Source organism: Dromiciops gliroides, chromosome 6, assembly GCF_019393635.1.
Source record: "Dromiciops gliroides isolate mDroGli1 chromosome 6, mDroGli1.pri, whole genome shotgun sequence".
Lineage (NCBI taxonomy): Eukaryota > Metazoa > Chordata > Mammalia > Microbiotheria > Microbiotheriidae > Dromiciops > Dromiciops gliroides.
The window spans coordinates 11,718,544-11,740,237 of record NC_057866.1 but is presented as its reverse complement, the minus strand read 5'-3'; the positions used below and the strand labels follow the sequence as shown (position 1 = coordinate 11,740,237).

The 21,694-nt window shown below is 39.4% G+C and overlaps 1 protein-coding gene across 1 annotated transcript in view; it reads left to right on the top strand.

Moving 5' to 3' along the window:
• Nucleotides 1–2,318: 2,318 nt before the first annotated feature.
• LOC122731797 (steroid transmembrane transporter SLC22A24-like) overlaps nucleotides 2,319–21,694 on the top strand; it is a 49,183-nt gene continuing 29,807 nt past the window's right edge. The window contains exons 1-4 of the mRNA XM_043972071.1: nucleotides 2,319–2,720; nucleotides 3,545–3,648; nucleotides 10,381–10,535; nucleotides 10,632–10,800. Coding sequence (XP_043828006.1) covers nucleotides 2,319–2,720; nucleotides 3,545–3,648; nucleotides 10,381–10,535; nucleotides 10,632–10,800 — 830 coding nt within the window. The remainder of the gene's footprint in view (nucleotides 2,721–3,544; nucleotides 3,649–10,380; nucleotides 10,536–10,631; nucleotides 10,801–21,694) is intronic.

Sequence of the window (21,694 nt, the reverse complement as noted above, 5' to 3'; positions counted from 1 at the left end):
GTTAAAACTACTGGTATTGGGGGCAGCTAGGTGGTGCAGTGGATAAAGCACCAGCCCTGGATTCAGGAGAACCTGAGTTCAAATCTAGCCTAAGAAAATTGACACTTACTAGCTGTGTGACCTTGGACAAGTCACTTAACCCTCATTGACTCACAAAAAATAAAAATAAATTAAAAAAAAAAACTACTGGTATTCCTTCATTATTTGCTAGTCAGCTAATAGCACTGCCATCAGTGTAAATAGCTAATTTCTAAAAGAGTACTAAACCCTAATCTGTTTTTCAAATGTTAATTAGGAATCCATTTTTATAATGAACTCTGTTCATTAGAAATGCTTTAAATAAAAGTTTTCCTTTGTACACTGTAAAAAAAGACACCTGATTATGGGACATAAAAATGTAAGAACCAAGTACATAAAATCAGAAATAGTAAAGGCATCCATTTCAGATCATAATGCAATAAAATTATATCCAATAAATGCCCATGGGAAAAATAGATTAAAAATTAAATAAGAACTAAATCAGTAATCCAAAGAATGAGTGGGTCAAAGAAGAAATCATCAAAATAATCAATAATTTCTTAAGAGAGAGTGACCACAATGAGAAAATATACCAAAATATATGGAATGCAGCCAAAGAAATAATTAGGGGAAATTGTAAATCTCTAAAAGCTGAAATCAATAAAATAGAGAAAAAGGAGAGAGATTACATTGAAGATGCAATTTTGAAATAACTAGAAAAATAAAATTAAATATCTTCAATTAAACCACAAATAGGAAATCCTGAAAAATCAAAGGAGAGTTTTTAAAAATTGAAAGTAAGAAAACCATTGAATTAATCCATAAAACTAGAAACTGGTTTTATGAAAAAAAGAATAAAATAAACTATTGCTTAATTTGATCTCTCTCTCTCTCTCTTTATTTTTTTTATTTAAAAAAATTTTTTTTGCACTGGGCAATGAGGGTTAAGTGACTTGCCCAGGATCACATAGCTAGTAGGTGTCAAGTGTCTGAGGCCAGATTTGAACTCAGGTCCTCCTGAATCCAGGGCTGGTGCTTTGTCTACTGTACCACCAAGTTGCCCCCCTTAATTTGATTTTAAAGAAAGAAAGAAAAAAGAAAATTGCCAGTCTCAAAAATGAAAAGGATAAATTCATCACAAATGAAGATGAAATTGAAGCAATTATCAGGAGCTATTTTGGCCAATTACATGCTCACAAATCTAACAATCTGAGCCAAATTGATGAATATTTACAAAAATATAAAATGCTCAGATTAAGAGAAGATGGAATAGAATACTTGGATAACCCTAGCTTAGAAAAATAAATTGAACAAACCATCAATGTTCTCCCTAGGAAAAAAAATGCCAGGACCAAATAGATTCACAAGTCAATTCTACCAAACATTTAAAGAATAATTAATTATAATACTAGGAGAACTATTTGGAAAAATAGACAAAGAATGAGTCTTTCCAAATTCCTTTTATAGGGCTGATGTCTAAACCAGGAAGAGCAAAAATAGAGAAAGAAACCTAGAGACCAATTCCCCAAATGAACATTGAAACAAAAATCTTAAAAAAAATTCTAGCAGGGAGAGTATAACAATATCTCACAAAGATCATACACTATGACCAGGTGGGATTTATACCAGGAATGCAGGGCTCAAACACAATCAACCCTGCTCTCCCACCCAGCATTCTTCCCACCACATTGCCTGTCATTCCCCTGGAGCTGAATTCCATGCATCAGTACAATGCAATACTTTCCACCTGGTTCTGAACTAACTCAGCCATGTCAAAACCAACCCTCTTCAAAGTGAAGTTGATTTTTAACCAATGGATTCTAAGAATTCATCTTTGTCATACTTAACCCAGAAAACTGGCCCTCCTCATTCAGTGACTCAGAGTGAAAGCACTTCTCTTTCCTGGAAATTCCTGGACTTCTTTTGAAAATCCCCTTGCCATTAACTTGGACTCCATATTCAGGGAAGAGCTCTACTAGGGATCTTCTCAACATAGGTGCGCCCACAAAATAGGTATTTAAGTGCCAAAGGAGCTGATGTATCCTTCCAGCTAGATACTCACCCTGTGCCAGGATTTATTCATGAATGGCCTGAATTTTCACATCCTCAACTGCACACAGACCAGAGAGCACAGCCTGCCTTCACTGTGCCAGCAAAGTGAGGAGGAAGGTTCTAGGGGAGGTCTTCTCTCTCACCGCTCTAAAAATATATCCTGTGTCTTGCTGCAGTCACATGACTGCTTTCTTCACTCAGTGACTCTCTGCAGAAATTCCCTTCTTGGGGCTTGCATCCAAATCCCCATGGCCTTTGAGGATCTCCTACCTTTAGTAGGACATAAGGGAAGATTCCAGATACTTCAAGCTCTTTCTTTGGCTGTTGCTCTAATATTTTTAGGTACCCATTTTCTGATAGAGAACATCACTGCCTTTGTCCCTGAGCACAGGTGCTGGACTCCCTTGCTTGACAATACCTCGGCTTTGCTCAATGTCAGTGGGAACCTTAATTTTAGCTCCCTACTAAAGTTTTCCATCCCCCTGGATTCCAATGGGAAACTAGAGAAGTGTTGCCGATTCTTCTGGCCACAGGGGCAGCCCTTGCTTGCAAATGTCACAGGACAAAACCTGAGCCAGCTGGAGATGGAGCCATGTGTGGATGGCTGGGTTTACGACCAAAGCACCATCACTTCTTCCATTGTGACTGAGGTAAGAGGTCCTTCCTTCTGTCCCATTGTCACAAAAGGAAGATTTTGTTTTCTTTTTTAAAAGGTGACACTGATTGGGTGTTTGATTCCCTTGGTGAATGGTAGAATGAGATTCCTCTCTTTTGCCACCATCCAGCTCCCAGCTCCCTTTCTGAGGAAAATTGGTGAGGGATCCATTCATTGATTGGACGGCTGCCATGTATCAAATCAGCAATGCTGAGAGAGTTATTGTGCAGATTTTCTTTATGCTCAAAGCACAGGCTCATCTGTATGGGAAAAACAAGTCAGAGAGCTCAGAGCTTCAGCAGCCTTATATAGAAAAATGAAATACATAAGCGGGGCAGCTAGGTGGTACGGTCAATAGAGCACCAGCCCTGGATTCAGGAAGACCTGAGTTCAAATCCGGCCTCAGACACTTGACACTTCCTAGCTGTGTGACCCTGGACAAGGCACTTAACCCCAATTGCCTCACTAAAATAAAAAGGAAAAAGAAAAAAAAAAAGAAATGCATAAGCAGTGTGGCTATGATGGAATTTTACAGAAGGCAGGAGGGGAAAATGAGGATGTACACACCAGAAGCTAAGGGTATTGGCATCAAGAAGGTCAGAGTGAAAATTAGTTTGAAAATGATTTCCCAAACTTGACTGCACGATGTAACATTACATGATGGAGGCAGTGTCCCCTTCTTATCATAGTGGGGCAGGAAGGCTGAGCTAGAGTTTCTTTCTCATCACAGTTTCTCTTTTTCACAATGACAGCAAGAGTCCTGAGCCCCAAATTCTCTTGGCACACTTTGAGATCTGATGCTCTCATCTTCTCTTTCAGTGGGACCTGGTGTGTGACTCCTGGACACTGACATCCTTGTCTCAGTCACTATTCCTTGCTGGAATTCTGATGGGATATCTCATAGGAGGCTATCTCTCAGACAGGTGAGTTTCACCTAGACGCAGATGTTTCTGAAACTCAGGGAGCCTAAGGCCATAGAGTTTATAGATGGAAGATCATTTGGTCCAACCGACTCATCTGACAGAGAAGGAAACCAAGGCCCAGGGAAGTAAAGAGACTTGCCCAAGGTCACACACCTAGAGTCAAAAGCAGAATTCAAACCAAGGATTCTGTTTTTAAGTATAGCATTCTTTCTATACTATGCCAACAGTCCAGAAAAACAGAAAGAAGAACCTGGACTAGATTTGAAGCTCTGGGTGAAGATCAGTCTAAGTCTGGAAAAGGACCCAGTAAGATAGGCAGGTGCAGGAAGACTTGAATATGGGGCAAATGTCAGTCAGTCAACAAACATGTAAACACTTACTATGTGCCAGGAACTGTGCTAAGAGCTGGAGAATAGAAAGAAGAAGAAAAACAGCCCCTGCCTTGAATGAATTCACATTTAGTTGGGGAGACATTCAAAAAACATAAATGTTCAACTGGAGGTAGTCTCAGAAGGAAGGCCATAACAGGGAGTTAGGAAAGCTTCTCACTGAGGGTAGAATTTTAGTTGAAACTTAAAGAAGACAGGGAAGCTAGAAGGTGGAACTGTAGGGGGAAGACATTCCAGGGTGGGAGGAAGTAGCAATGAAAATCATGCAGGGGGCAGCTAGGTGGTGCTGTGGATAAAGCACTGACCCAGGATTCAGGAGGTCCTGAGTTCAAATCCTGCCTCAGACCCTTGACACTTACTAGCTGTGTGATCCTGTGCAAGTCACTTAACCCTCATTGCCCTGCCAAAAAAAAAAAAAGAGAAGACTGCAGAGTCAAGACTGCTTATATACGGAACACAATGAAGGTTAGTGTCTCTGGATCATAGAGTCCATGGAGGCAAAGAAAGAGGGAGAAGCATAGAAAGGTTGGGGAGATGCCAGATCATGAAGGGCTTTAAAAGCCAAACTGATGATTTTCTAGTAGAATAGAATAAAGGAATAGGAAACCACTGGTGTTTGTTGAATAGTGAGGGACAGGATGAGACCTGTGCTTTACGAAGGCACTGCCCGCTACCTATCAAGATCCCTTTGGCAGTTGGTTGGAGAATGGATTGTAGTGGGGAGACTTGAGCCAGTGAGACCAACCAGAAAGGTCTGGTAATAGTCCAAGTGTGAGGTGATGAGGGTCTGTACTCAGGTGGAAGCTGCTTTAGGGGAGAAAAGGATATATACAAGAGAGGAGAAGTGGTAGGACTTGGTAACAGATTAGATATGCAGGGTGATTGAAGAGGAAGCCTACAATGATCCCCAGGTAGCAAGCCTGAGTAATTGAGGGGATAGTGATGCCTCCAACAATCATATGGAGGAGAATTAGCAGGAGCAGAGACATGATGGTAGAATCAAAGGAGGCAATGCAGCTGAGCTCCTCTCTAAAACTCCTCCAAACAGATCCATCAAATACAGCATGGAGAAATACAGAAAAATTCACAGTGGGTTCTTTGTCCAGTCCAGGTTGGCACAGGAAGACATAAGAGACATTGTAAACACTGGAGACAGGGTCAAGGCAGGAGCTCAGTGCACAGGGAACATTCCAGCACCCAGGGAGAAGCTATGCATCAGTACAAAAGGAGGTCCCAGACCTATACTGGAGTTACTCAAGACCCACGTTGGAGCACTGAAACAGGGACAGGTACCAACCAGCAGCTTTGTTATCTACTACCCAATCCTGAGTCACAGATCCAGATTAGAGAAAGAAGGGGACCTGGAAATGTCTAGGTGCAATGATGAAATTGTCATTCCCAATTTAGAGAGACTCTGAGTGGTGTACAGAGAAAGAATGTTCTGAGCGGCAGTGGTGCAGCTCAGATTCCAAGCTCAAAGCAGGGTCTCCCTTTCAGAATGCAGTCTAGGCTTCAAAGGAATAACCAAGGAAGGAATCCTGGACCAAAGGGAAACCTAGAGTTCTGTTGCTCTGAACTAACAAAACTTTCCACATCTCCCACGGGGACAGAGTAGCAGGAGTATACTCTTGCTCAGACCCAAACTCAGGTCAGGAACATGTAAAACATAGACTGAGGGGAAAGGGTGGGCAGCAATCAGACTGCCCTGATTCAGCTTTGGAAGCACTGAAAGCTTGCTGGTTTCCATCCTTAGCTGTCCCTTAGACACTTGAAAAATACAACACTCGGGACAGCTAGATGATGCAGTGGATAGAGCACCAGCCCTGGAGTCAGGAGTACCTGAGTTCAAATCTGGCCTCAGACACTTAACACTCACTAGCTGTGTGACCTTGGGCAAGTCACTTAACTCCAATTGCCTCACTAAAAAAAAAAAAAAGAAAAGAAAAATACAACATTCAATACCCTAGAAAAGCAACAAGAGGACCAGCCTAGACGTTTACTTCAAAAGTATACAGCAACAGGGGCAGCTAGGTAACACAATGGATAAAGCACTGGCCTTGGATTCAGGAGGACCTGAGTTCAAATCCGGCCTCAGACACTTGACACTTACTAGCTGTGTGACCCTGGGCAAGTCACTTAACCCTCATTGCCCCACCAAAAAGAAAAAAGGGGAAAAAAAGAAAAAATTATACAGCAAATAGCTCTAACATCAGGTCAGAAGTCAGGAAGTAGACTGGAAAAATGGGCAAACAAAAAAAGAACAAAATCATAATGAACTTTTATGGTGATAGGGACACTCAAGACACAAACACAGAGAAGAGAAAGATTCCAAAATGCCTGTAAACAAAGCTTCGAAGTAAAACCCTATTAGAATTCCTGGAAGAGATGAAGCAAGAGTTTTTTTAAAGAGTGTAAAAATATTTTTAGAAATGAAATGAGAGTGCTTGAGGAAAAAAGTGAAAAAGAAATGAGAGCAATGAAAGAAGGAATTGGAATGGCAGTTAACATTTTGGGAGATTAACAGAAGGGGAGGGGAATGAGAGAGAAGGTAAACTAAGGAACTATGTACAAAAATAATTATAATTCTTTTTGCGGTGACAAAGAATGAGAATCTAGATGGCGGGGTCCATAAATTTGGGAAGGGATAAACAAGTTAAGAAATATAATTGTGATGGAATACTGTGATAGAGCACTCTTCTCAGTGTAATGACCAATTAGAATTCTGGAGGACTAGTAATCAAACATGCTACCTACCTCCTGAGGGAGGGTTGAAGGACTCATATGGACCAATTCTTTTCAACATCACTTATGTGAAAATTTCCTTTAATTAATTATACATGTTTAAAATTGGTTTTATTTTTCTTGTTATCTTAATTCAAGGATTGGGGAGAGTGTGAGAAAGGAGAGTGAGAAAGAGGCTAAATAAAACAAATTTTTTTTCTACAAAACAATGATAAGGAAATTTGGAAGAAGGAAAGATTTGTGGGGGGAGGTAATGATAATTAGTTCAGTTTTGAACATGTTGAGTTTCAGACATCTATAATACACCCAGTTTGAGATAGCACTAGAAGTCAGGAGAGAGGTTAGGCCTAGATAATAGAATTGAGAATGAATGGCATAGGGAGGAATTATTTAATATTAAATGCACAGAGCTCCTTATACAATTGCCCCCAAAAACAGCAATAAAAGAACCCCTGGAGCAGAAAAACACAAAAATATGGGCTAAGATTATTTTCTAGCTATAGATAAATTAAAGGAGGCTGAGCTGGGCTGCAATTAAAGTCCAACCCTAAGATCATGCCGACAGTGACCCCAGGATGGCACACTACAGGAACTTAACCCCAGAGCCTCCAAATCAGCTGCAGCACCAGTGTCTTCTGGAACAGAGCTTGCGGTCCGGTGAGAGGGCTGAATGGCTGGCTAGGGGAAGGGGTGGTGGGGGAAGTGCAGGGGTATCAGCAGGAACTAGGGAGGAATTCAGCTGTCCCACTTCAGCAGAGAACCAGGAAGAAATCCTGAGTGGCAGGAGGCCCAGATGGAAGAGGGGTGCAGGCTCCTTGAAGCTAAGAACCACCACAGTGCTCTGCTGGCTGGTTAACTAGCAAGTTGGCTTGAGGTTATCTTCAGACCAGAGAATAGGCCAGGAGAGAGGAAAAACCTGCCCCCTCTCAAACCAAAACACCTGGGACCCTCTGAAACTGAGAAGAGTAGTCTAGCCAAGAAGCAGGGCCCCCTAGTGGGGAGTTTAAAGTCAAATAAAAGATGAGCAAGCAAAGGAAGTTCAGAACTATGGAAAGTTTCTTCAGCAACAAGGAAGATCAAGGTGCACCCTCTGAAGAGGAAAACAAACTCAGGGCCCCTACATTCAAAGCTTCCAAAAAAAAATATGAACTGGTCTCAGGCCATGGAAGCTTTCAAAAGGGACTTTGAAGAGAAAGTAGGAGAGATAGAAGGAAGATGTAGAGAGAGGGAGAAAAGAATGGAAAGAGAAATGAGAGCGATGCAGGAGAGTCATGAGAAAAAAGTCAACAGTTTGAAAAGTCAAATGGAAAAAGAGATAGAAAAGCAGTCTGATGAAAATAATTGCCTAAGAGAAACCAAGACATGGTAAAGCAAATCCAATTGAATGAAAAATTGAGGGCAATGTGAAATATCTCCTTGGAAAAACTGCTGACCTGGAAAATAAATCCAGGAGAGATAATTTGAAAATCACTGGAATACCTGAAAACCATGACCAAAACAAGAGCTTAGACACCATCCTCCAACAGATTATCAGGGAAAATTGCCCTGATATTCTAGAAGCAGAAGCTAAAATAGAAATTGGAAGAATCCACCAATCACCTCCTGAAAGAGGTCCCAATAGGAAAACCTCCAAGAATATTATAGCCAAATTCCAGCACTCCCAGGTTAAGGAGAAAATATTGCAAGCATCTAGAAAAAAGGAATTCAAATAATGTGGAGATCCAATAAGGATAAAGCAAGATCTAGAAGCATCTACATTAAAGGACTGGAGGGCATGGAATATGATATTCCAGAGGGGAAAAGAACTGGGACTACAGCCAAGAATCACACACCCAGCAAAACTAATTATAATCTTTCAGAGGAAAAAAATGGAACTTCAATGAAAAAGAAGACTTTCAGGCATTTGGGATGAAAACACCTGAACTGAATGGAAAATTTGACTTTCAAATACAAGACCCTGGAGAATCATAAAAAGGTAAACAGGAAAAAGAAATCACAAGAGAATGATTTGCGTAGAAATGATTCTTGATGGGAGCTGATGAGATCACCAAGTGCAATAGTATAGAGCGAAAGGGCACAGCCTTGGGGGGAAAGGGGTACAATGGTTAATGGCTGTCACCTAGATGAAGATCCAGGCAAGAAGACTTGGGAGGAGCAGTCAGAAAGGTAGGAGAAGAACCAGAAAGATAGTATCTTTAAAACCTAGAGAGGAAAGAGTATCAAGGAGGAGTGATCAACAGTGCCAAAGCCTGCAGAGAGGTCAAGGAGAAGGAGGACTGAAGAAAAGGCCATAGGACTGGCCACAGGGAAGAGACCACTGGGAGCCTTGGACAGAGCAACGTTTCATTGAAATGATAAAGTCAGAATTCAGACAGTAGAGTTAAGAGAAGAGTGAGAGGGAAGGAAATAGAAGAATCCATTGGTTGTAGACTTGGCCTTCTCAGGGAAGCAGGAGAGATCAGGATGTCAAGTATGAGGGGAAGAGGGATCAAGGGAGGCCCTTTTGAGGATGATACAGAGAGTTAAGGTTTGTATGTAGGTATCAGGAAGCAGTCCGTAGATAAGGAGAGTTAAAAATAAGTGGTGGGGGTAATCAATTTGCTGAAGGGAATCCAGTACAACCCCCTCATTGAAAAGTTAAGTCAGTCCCCCTGGATCCCCAGAAGGTAGCAGATAATGGGCAGTAAAACCAGAATTTGAACTCAGATTATCTGACTCCAAAATTCTTTGCATTAGACTATACTGAGGGTTCTTTTTTGCCCCTGGGAAAAGCTTGGGATCATTCAAAGAACTTTGCTTTGCAAACAAGTATTGATGAAGTGCCTACTGTGTGGAATGTAGTGTACTAGACACTGGGTGATAATATCATCTGCGACTTTTCATTTGGCCGGCATCATCTCTTCTTTAATATAACTTTGTAAGGGGAAGGACAATTCAGTGGTCACCCTGACCCACCTAAAGATGCTATATGCCCCAACAAGGTTCTACATGCCTTCATATTGTAATGATTGGAATGACACCAGCTTCCTGCCATGCCACAGGAACAATAAATAGGTTAATTGTCACTCAGGGCTTTTTGTTTGGTGCTTCCTATCTTGGGGTGTCTTACACCAATGAGATGAATCAGCTGGCCATTCTTGGTGGCTATTACACATGGCCTTCAAGAACAAGGATATTATCAAGAAGGAAAGAGCCCTGCGCCTGGGGTCAGAGGATCTGGGTTTAGATACTGTATCTGACACTGCCTGCATGGCCTTGAAGTCATTTAACTCCCTGGCCTCAGTTTCCTCTTCTGTAAAATGAGGAGGTTGGATTAGATGGCCTGGAAGGCTCCTTGCAGGCCCAGATGAATGATCCTATGAACTTAGTAGGAGCTAAACAACCACTTGTGTATTATTTAACTGGATTTGGTCAAATGGAAAGCTAAGTTGAGCCCAGTCACTGCTGCCATTTGTGCCCTGAGTCCTGGCAAAGGAAGGCACAGGGGAAAAGGATGAATGACCATGCCTGAAGTCCAGAAGGACCCCGGGGGGTGCTGGGTATAAAGATGACATTATGCTTCTGCCCTGAAGTCACAGCCATTGGGTTTCCCACGATGTAGGTTTGGGCGAAAACGCACACTGTCTCCAAGCTTCTTCACGTTGGCTGTCTCCAGCACTGGGGTTGCCTTTGCCCCATCATTCCAGGTTTACTGTTGTTGTCGCTTCCTGCTTGGATTTTCGATATCAGGAGTCCTACTTGGTGGTGGATCACTGAGTAAGTGTTCTTTGTGGGGCTTCTTCAACATTTATATATGTTCTTTGAGATCCCACCTGCGTCTCAAATTCATCCTGTGCTGGGGTTTCCTTTCAGTTATGGAATGGAGCACGACCCAACACCGGCACCTGGTAGCTATCATGTTAAGTATGTCCATAAGCCTGGGGCATCTGTTTCTTGGGTTTCTGACTTATGGCATCAAGGACTGGCGCAAACTCCAGCTGGTAGTGTCTGTTCCCTTATTTGCCTTCTTCTTGATCACTTGGTAAGTGCCCCCTGGGGCTCTTGATCTTTCTCTGAGAGGCTACAGATGGAGGGTGAAGAATCCCACACTTCTATATATGGGAAAGCTCACTTCAGGAAATTTCAAATTTAGTAAGAGCATGGGAATGTTTCCAATCATGGACTTGGGTGCCAGGCAGGAGTTAATACCAATACGTGGATGAGATAGACTTGAAGCCAGATACCTTGGTCAAACTATGTCAAGGTTATAAGAAGTAAAGAAAGTAAAATGAAACTTATTGGTCACAAACAGACTTTTCCCAAAGTGCCAAGAAGAATATGCTAAGACACAAGAGGTAAGAAAGAAAAATCATTAAATTAGACATCAGAAGTCATGAGTTCAAATCTTACCCTTCCCCCTTATTATGTAAGTAACCTTGGACAAAGACCCTCCCCATATCCCAGTTTCTTCCTCTGCAAAATGAATGGGTCACATTAAGTGGCCTTTTGGATCCCTTTTAGCTCTATGGGCAGCTAAATGGCACAGTGGACCGTATGCCCAGCCTGGAATCAGGAAGATTCATCTTCATGAGTTCAAATCAGGCTGCAGACACTGACAAGATATGTGACTTTGGGCAAGTCACTTCACCCTGTTTATCTCAGTTCCTTATCTATAAAATGATGTAGAGAAGGAAATGGCAAGAAAATCCCAAATGGAGTCATGAAGAGTCAGAAATGACTGAACAACAACATCCTATTGGCGAAAAAAAGAATCTTTAATAGCAGAGTTTCAAGAATTTCTTATGGAAAGACCATAGCTGAGTAGAAACAGAAGCATATATATTTTGTGTGTGTGTGTGTATAAATGTGTAGCTATATGTATGTATTCATATGTGTGTATATGTGTGTATACATGTGTGTACAAATAAATGTATATATGTATGTTTGTTTATGTTGTCTCCCCAATAGAATGTTAGCTTCTTGAAAGTGCACACTCTTAACTTTTCCTTGTATATCCAACATTAGCACAGGACTTACCCCATAGTAAGCATACAATAAATGCTTACTGATTTATAGAAGATAAAGGTAGAAGAATTCCACCAAAAAAAAAAAGCCTCTCCACCATCTTTCTTCTTTCTCCAGCTTCTTTCCAGCTAAAATGGGAAAACAATCTCTTCAATTTCTCTCAAGTCCTTCCACTTAATAGTCTTCCTCTAGACTCACTCCTCATCCAGTTTTATAAAGCTTCTTCATAAAATAAAAGTTCAACAAGAAAGTAGTTTCTCCTTGGTTTATTTCTGTCTTCTCCATAGTTTCTCTCACAAGTCTTCATAGATCCAAGTTGAACTCATATATCTTGTGCTCTCCCTAATGCCATAGGGAGAAATATCTCATAGGATGACAATTACAACTGCTACTATGTATTACCTTCTCTGTTGTTTAAGAGACAGTAACAGTTTTCATAATCTACATAGGAGAAGCTTTTGAAATGACCTCCCATGAATCCTTTGCAGTCTGTCAATAAATAGCACAGGTGGATTCCTCTCTGGCAACATCTTGGCATGATGTTGGTACCCATGCATGATGCAGGCTACCCACAGGCTACCCCTCAAGTAAACTGTATAACTCTCCTAGAGACACCTTTGGGACCAGCTGTGTATCCACCATGAATTTCTCCATAGCTCTCTGGGGACTCACAATTTCAATTCCTAAAATGCTTTGGCAGTCCATATTCCATATAGCATCATGTGAAGAAAGCAATGTTAAAGAAGTTAGGTAACAGAAGAGGAAATAGAATACCTAAATAGACCTATTTTAGGTAAATAAATTGAACAGGTCATAAATGATGTTCCTAAAAAAACATCAGGATGAAATGGATTTAGAAATGGATTCTACCAAACATTTAAAGAAAAAGTCATTCTAATATTAAATAAATATTTGGGGACAGCTAGGTGGTGCAGTGGATAAAGCACTGGCCCTGGATTCAGGAGTACCTGAGTTCAAATCCAGCCTCTGACACTTGACACTTACTAGCTGTGTGACCCTGGGCAAGTCACTTAACCCCCATTGCCTACCAAAAAATAAAAATAAATTTTAAAAAAATTTTAATTAAAAAAATATTTAGAATAATAAGAATAGAAGAATCCTACCAAACTCCTTTTATGAAACCAATATGGCACTGTTACCTAAACTAAGAGAAGGAAAAACAGAGAATGAACACTATGGATCAATTTCATTAATAAATATGGATGCAAAAATCATAAATAAAATACTAACTAGGTTACTACAACAATATATCACAAAGATTATACAGGGTAGGCCAAAAGTCATGAAGGAGTCTGATGTTTTAATAACTTTTTGAAAAATATTTTTTCTTATTTTTTGCCACTTATGAGATTTGACTGTTCACATGGGATGTAAATTCATTTCCTGTATAAACTATAAATGATATCATGGTATTTTAAATTAAAAACCAAAAACTAAGTTATTAAATATTCGTGATTTTTACCCTATACACTATGACCAAGTGGGATTCAAACCAGGAATACATGGATGGTTTAACATATGGAAAACTATTAACTTAATTGTTTATATCAATAACAAAAGCAATAAAAATCATATGATTACATCAATAGATACAGAAAGGCTTTTGAAAAAATATAACTCATTTCTAATTTTTTTAAAAAATCACTTGAAAGCATAGGTATAAGTGGATTTTTCCTAAAATGATAAGAAGCATCTGCCTAAAACCATCAACAAGCATTATTTGTAATGGAGAGAAGTTATAATCCTTCCCAATAAGATATGGGGTAAAACAAGGATACTCATTATCACCAATATTATTCAATACTATATCAGAAATGATAGCAATGACAATAAAAGAAGAAATTAAGTTGAAAGAAGCAGAATGGGCAATGAAGTGATAAAATTTTCTCTTTTTGCAAACAATATGATGACGCACTTTGAAAATACTAGAGATTTTGGCAGCTAGGTGGCACAGTGGATAAAGCACTGGCCCTGGATTCAGGAGGACATGAGTTCAAATCCTGCCTCAGACACTTAACACTTACTAGCTGTGTGATCCTAGGCAAGTCACTTAACCCTCATTGCCCCAAGCCAAAAAAAAACAAAACACTGAACTGAATAGAAAATCTGACTTTCAGATACAAGACCCTAGAGAAGCATAAAAAGGCAAACAGGAAAAAGAAATCATGAGGGATGTTAAAAGGTTAAACTGTGTACATTCCTACATGGGGAGATGATCTGTCTAACTCATAAGAACTTTCTCAGTTTTAGGGCAGATGATAGGAATAAATGTAGACAGATGGCACAGGTGGGAATTGATTATGAAGGGATGATATCTGTAAAGCATTTATTTTTTATTGATCTTTTTTTGTGAGATGTTCAGGGTTGGGTGGCATGGCTGGGGTCATGGAGTTGGTGAGTGTCTTGTGTCTGAGGCCAGATTTGGGCTCAGGTCCTCCCAGGTCCAGGGCAGGTGCTTTGTCCACTGTGTCACCTAGCTGCCCCATGATGACATCTTTAGGGTAAAATTGAGCAGGGAGAGGATTGTAGTAGGGAAGGAGGAAGGGGAGAGGTAGAATTGGGTGAAATCTTACATGAAAGAAGCATGAAAGAGCTTATGGAGTGGGGAGAGACGTGGGGGAGGAGTGGGGCAAAGAATGAGCCTTACACTCATCAGAATAGGTTCAAAGACCTTACTCTCATCAGAGTTGGCTCAGGGAGGGAATAACATACACATTCAGTTGGGTAGAGTAAGCTATCTAACCTTGCAGGAAGGTAGGAGGGGAAGGGGATAAGATGGGATGGGTGAAAGAAGGGAGGGCAAAGTGTGGGAGGGCACAGTCAGAATCAAAACACTTTTTTGGTGGGATAGGGTAAAAGAAGATAAAAAATAGAGTAAATATCATGTGGAGGGAATTGGGTGGAGGAAAAATAGTTAACTATAGTAACTGTGAAAAAATTTTGAAGCAGAGGCAAGAGTAATGTAAGATGAGGAGGAGGAGGAGGATTGATTGAGTAGGAGGATGATAATTGATAGATGATAATTGATTGATTTATGATGACAAAATGTATGGTACTTTGCTGGGCTATTCTGAAGAAAATTCTTTGACAGGTATAAGGTTCTATGTAAATGTTATCTATTACTGTTGTTGCAATAATCAACCTCATCAGTTTATTGTTAGGAAATCTCTCTTTAAAGTACTATATAGGGGCAGCTAGGTGGCGCAGTGGATAAAGCACCGGCCCTGGATTCAGGAGGACCTGAGTTCAAATCTGGCCTCAGACACTTGACACTTACTAGCTGTGGACCCTGGGCAAGTCACTTAACCCCCAATACCCCACCAAAAAAAGTACTATATAAATGTAGTTTACTATTTTAAAAATTAGGGAGCAGGATGCTATCAGAAAAGCCTGGATGCAGATTGAACCATACTATTTCTATTGCTTTTCTTGTTGTTTTTCTTTTTTGAGGTTTTTCCTTTTTGCTCTGATTCTTCTTTCATAGCATGACTATGCAGAAATATTACTACTGTGATTGTATATATATAACCTATATCAGATTACTTGCTGTCTTGGGGAGGGAGGGAGAAAAAATTGAAACTAGAAATCTTATAAAAACAAATATTAAAAACTATCTCTCATTGTAACTGGAAAATAATAAAATATTTATATAAAAAAAGAAAAGAAAAGCCTGGAAAGATCTACATGGGCTGATGCAGGGTGAAATGTGCTGTGTACAGAATAACAGTAATATTGTAGGATGGTCAGCTATGAATGACTTGGTTATTTTCAGCAATGCAATGATCCAAGACAACTCTGATGGTCTTATGAAAAATGTAATCCATCTAGAGAGAGAGAACTGATAGTATCTGCATACAAATTGAAGCATATTTTTTTAGTTCCTTTATCTGAAGTTTTGTTTTTGTCTGTTTTCTTTCACAACCTGACTAATGTGGAAATGTTTACATGACTGCTCATGTATAGCTTATATTGAATTGCTTGAGTTCTGGGGTGGGGGGGGAAGGAAGAGAATTTGGAACACAAAGGTTTTTTTTTTTAATTAAGTCAAAATTTCTATTTTACATGTAATTTGGGAAAATACAAAATTCTAAATATAAAAATTTTAAAAAGAAATGATGAGCAGACTGATTTTGAAAAGAACCTGGAAAGACTCACATGAATTGATGCAAGGTGAAGTGAACAGAACCAAGAGAACATTGTACACAGTAACATTAATATTGTATGATGATCAACTATGAATTGCTTAGTTCTTCTCAGCAATACAATGATCCAAAATAATTCCAAAGGACTCATGATGAAAAGTACTATCCACATCCAGAAAAAGAACTGATGGAGTATGAATGCAGATCAAAGAAAACTAGTTTTTTCTTTATTTTTTTCCTTTTGGTCTGTTTCTTCTTTCACAGCATGACCAATATGGAAATATGTTTTATGATTGCACATATATAACCTATATAAAACCCAACTCAGCATCTTAGGGAGGGAGCAGGTGAGGGAAGAAGGGAGAAAACTGGAATGCCAAGATTTTTTAAATGAATGTTAAAAATGGCCTTTACATGTCATTAGAAAAAATAAAATACCATTAATAAAAGAAATATTAATTGTTCATGTGTGCATGCTTATAGACAACATGAAATCCAGTAGTCCTGAAATCCAAACAGCTCTTCTTGTGAGAGAACTCAACAGATATCACATCCAAATAGTAACTCTGAGTGAAAGAAGACTGGCAAATGAAGGCCACCTTCTTGATGTAGGAGGTGGATACAGGTTTTTCTGAAGTGGCTGAAATGAAGGGGAGTACAGAGAAGCTGGTATAGGTTTTGGAATAAAAAATAACCTAGTCAACAAGATTATATACCCCCCACCATAAAAGAGTGAACAACAGGCTCATGACAATGTGATTGCTACTTGCAGGAAATCACCATGCCAACATCATCAGTGTGTATTGTCCCACTGTGACAAACCCTGATTGTAAGGAGAATCCAGACAGGATGTGAGGGTGACAAAGCAATGTGTGATACTGAGTGTTGGACTCGTCACAGGCTTATCCTCTCCAATGTAAACAATTGTATTCAACAAAAGTTGTCATTCCAAGGCAAGATGATGTCAACAAAGCAGAGCTTTTCTTGAAGCAAGAACAGTTTGTTGCTAATTTTCATGGAAAGCTGAACCAACACACAGTTAACGACACTGGAGCACAAAACCAATGGTCAGCTTTCAGTTTGGGTATAGAGCACATTTGATGATCTGGGTCAGAATACTCACAAACGTCAAGATTGATTGATCTGACAAAAATGATGGGGAGATTCAGAAGCTGCTAAATGAAAAAGAAGAATTCCATAGCAAAATAGTTCATTCATCTCTAAGAAAGTAGCATTTAACTCCATCAAAAATAAAGTGTAGGTGCAGCCAGGTGGCCCAGTGAATAAAGCACCAGCCCTGGATTCAGGAGGACCTGAGTTCAAATCTGACCTCAGACACTTGACACTTACTAGCTGTGTGACCCTTGGCAAGTCACTTAACCCTCATTGCCCTGCAAAAAATAAATAAATAGATAAATGGAATGAAACAAAATAAATAAAGTGTAAGCATATCTTAGAGAGATGTAGGATTCATGCATGGGTCAGTAAGAAGGAAGATGAAATTCAGTTGTATGTTTATAGTAACAATACAAAATGCTTTTATAATGTCCTGAAGGCTATTTAGGGGCAAAAACCTATGGTGCATCTCAACTATTTAGTACTGATGGAGGCACATTGATCCTAGAGAGATGGTCTGAACACTTCCATAGTGTTCTCAACAGACCATCATCAATCTGAAGCCACTGACCTTATATCTCAGGTTGAAGTCAATCCCTCTATAGTCAAATTTCCAAATGAAGAAGTTTCTTTCCCAATTACATGGAAAGATATTTTTTGAGTTCCAAATTTTTCTCCCAACCTCCCTTCCCTCCCTGCTTCCAAGGCCAGCAAGCAATCTGATACAGGTTATACATTACAATCGTGTTAAACATGTTTTTACATTAGTCATGTTGTAAAAGAAGAATCAGAACAAAAAGAAAAAAACTCAAGAAAAAATAAACAAGAACAATAACAAAAAAGCAACAAAAAAGTGAAAATAATATGCTTCAATCTGCATTCAGAATCCATAGTTCTTTTTCTGAATATGGAGAACACTTTCCAACCATAAATCTTTTGGCATTACCTTGCATCATTATATTTCTGAGAAGAGTTAAGTCTATCACAGTTGATCATCTCACAGTGTTTTTGATACTGTGTACAATGTTCTCTTGGTTCTGTTCATTTCACTCAGCATCAATTCCTGTAAGTCTTTTCAGGTTTTTCTAAAATCAATCTGCTCATCATTTCTTACAGCACAATAGTATTCCATTACATTCATATACCACAACTTGTTTAGCCATTCCCCAATGTATGGGCATCCCCTCAATTTCCAATTCTTTGCTACCACAAAAAGAACAGCTATAAATATTTTTGTACATGTGGGTCCTTTTCCCCTTTTTTATGATCTCTTTGGGATATAGACCAAGTAGAGGAATTTCTAGGTCAAATGGTATGCACAATTTTATAGCCTTTTTGAGCATAGTTCTAAATTGCTCTCCAGAATGGTTGGATAAGTTCACAGCTCCACCCACAGTGCATTAGTGTTCTAATTTTCCCGCACTGAAGAAGAGGTTTGGAATGACATTAGGCTACTCTCATGTGACAAAGTGCCTGGTGCTAATGCTATTCCAGCAGAGATTTACAAGGCAGGGGTCCATTGCTCATACAAAAGTTGACTCATTTTAGCATGATGTTTTCAGCAATGTTGTCAGACACTTGAAACAAGGCTGAAAATGGCATCAAAGTCAGATACCACACAAATGATAAATTATTTAACTTGAAAAGTCTACAAACCAACACTAAAGTTGAGGTACAGTTGGTACATGATTTTTTTGTTCAAAGATGATAAAGCACTCAAAGGCAATCTCTGAAGCTGAGATGCAATAAAGTATGTATTGATTCTCTGCTGCCTCTGCTAATTTTGGCCTAACAGTACCAAGAAAACAGGTTCTCCACCAGCCAGCACCACACCATCCATATGTGGAACTATAAGTTTCAGCAAACGGAGAAATTTTTAATACTGTGGATAAGTTTACTTATCTTGGCAGTATACTTTCCAGGGATGTATACATTGATAATGAGGATGACACTTGCATTTCCAGACCTAGCTCAATGTTTGAGAGGCTCCAAAGAAAGTACAGGAAAGAAGAGGTATTAGATTGCCTACCCAACTGAAGATCTACAGAGCTGTAGTGTTGACCTCCTTGTTTATGCCTATGAACCCTGGACAGTATACCAGTACCATGCCAGGGAATGGAATTGCTTCTATTTGGATTTTCTTAGGAATATTCTGAAGATCACCTGGAAAGATAAAGTCCAGACACTGAGGTCCTCTCTTGAGACTGCCACTCTGATGGGCTGGCCTTGTTGTTTAAAAGACAAATGTATGTTTGCCTAAAAGACTATTTTACGAAGAACTCATCCAAAGAAGGTGATCGGTTGCCTGGTGGTCAGAAGAAGTGAAACAAAGACATTCTCAAGTTCTCTGTTAATAACTTTGGAATCAATTGTGTGATATGGGAGATTCTGGCAAAGCATGGTGTGCCTGCGTCAAAGAAGGTGATGTGCTCAATGAGCAAAGCAGAGTTTCAGTAGCTCAAAAGAAACACGAGATACACAAATTTGAGACATCTCCACTCCAAATGTTCATATAGACTATTGAGATATGAGACCTTTACCTGAGAAGAAAAAGATTGGTTTTATTTGTACAAAACTTTTTATTTAATGTAATCAAAATGATCCATTTTATATCCCATAATGCTATCTCTTGATCTGTGGAAGAGTGTTCTTAGCTTATATTGGTCTGATCAGCCACAGTCAGACACATAGTACCTTGACTCCAACATAACAATGTCATTTTGGTCCTCTTTGAGAATGTAGGACAACAACCAACTATTAATTGTCCATGGGTGGACAGAACCAATATAATAAAAATGACAATTATACCTTAACCAATCTACTTATTCAATGACATCCTAATTAAATTATCAATAACATATTTCATTGATCTAGAAAAAATAAAAACAAGATTCATTTGAAAGAAAAAAATTCAAGAATATCAAGAGAATTTATAGGGGAAAAAAAGTAAAGGAAGTACCAGATCTTAAACTTTATTATAAGGCAGTAATTATCAAAATAGGCTGGTACTGGCTAAGAAATAGAAAGGTAGATCAGTGGAAGGGAGTAAACATAAACTACACAGTAGTAAATGATTATAGTAACCTTGTGTTTGATAAATGTAAATATTTAAGCTTTTGGGATAAGAATTCACTATTTGGTAAAAATTCTTGGAAAGACTGGAAAACAGTCTGGCAGGAATTGGATGTAGAACAATATCTTACACCATTTACCAAGGATAAGGTCAAAATAGGCACAAACCTAATTATAAAGGGAAATATTATAAGAAAATTAGAAGGGGCGGCTAGGTGTCGCAGTGGACAGAGCACTGGCCCTGGAGTCAGAAGTACCTGAGTTCAAATCCGGCCTCGGACACTTAACACTTACTAGCTGCGTGACCCTGGGCAAGTCACTTAACCCCAATTGCCTCACTAAAAAAAAAAAAGAAAGAAAGAAAAGAAAATTAGAAGAACATAAAACATATTACCTATCACATTTATGGATAGAAAAAATTATGAATAAACAAGAGTTAAAAAGCTTTATGAGATGTAGAATGGATAATTTTAATTACATTAAATAAAAAATTTGTGTACAAATAAAACCAATGGGTGGGGGCAGAGCCAAGATGGAAAAGGAAAGGCTATACCTTTTGGAGCTCCCCATACCATCCATCCACATACCTCCAAACAATGCCATAAGACAATTACTGGAGCAGCAGAACCCACAAAAGAACACAGTGAGATCATTTTCTAGCCAAAAATGGCTTAAAAGGGTGGCATGAAAGGTCTGCTATACCAGAATGAGAGAAGAGCAAAGCTATGCCATGCAGATCCAGCCCCAGGCAGCCCATACCTCCAGAGCCTCAGAATCATCAGCATCAGTGGCTACTTCTGGAACTAAGCTCACAGACTGGTGAGAGGGTTCAGCAGTTGAACAGGGGGAGATATCAGGGGTCTCTGCTGGAGCTGAGGCAGAGTGACTGTGTTCTGAACCAGGAAGCAGACTCAAGTGGCAGAGGTAGCCCAGTGGGGTAGGGCCATAGGCATGCCAAGCTTACAAGCCACAGTGAATCAGATTTCTGCTTCTGGGTTAAAGAGTAAGCAGGCTCATGGTTACTTACAGGCCAGATAAGCTGAGAACATGGCTCTTCTTAAATAATACCACCTGGGACCCCCTGAAGCTTGGGACAATGCAGCCCGGAAACAGTGCCCCACTTTAAGGAGGAGTTAAAAGCCAAGAAATAGGCTAGGATAATGAGCAGGCAGAAAAAGCTGCAGACCATCAACAGTTTCTTTGGTGACAAGGTAGATCAAAATATGCCCTCAAAAGAAGATAGCAAAGTCAAAGCTCCTACATCCAAAGATTCCAAGAAAAATATGAATTGGTCTCAGGCCATAGAAGCACTCAAAAAGGACTTTGAAAATAAAGTAAGAGAGGTAGAGGATAAAATGGAAAGAGAAATGAGAGTGACGCAGGAGGGTCATGGAAAAAAGTAAACAGCTTGAAAAGCCAAATTGGCCAAATGGAAAAGGAGGTACAGAACCTCTCTGAAGAAAATCATTGCTTAAAAATTAGGGTTAGGAAAATAAAAGCTACTGATTTTATGAGAAATCAAGACACAATAAAGCAAATCCAAATGAATAAAGGAATAGA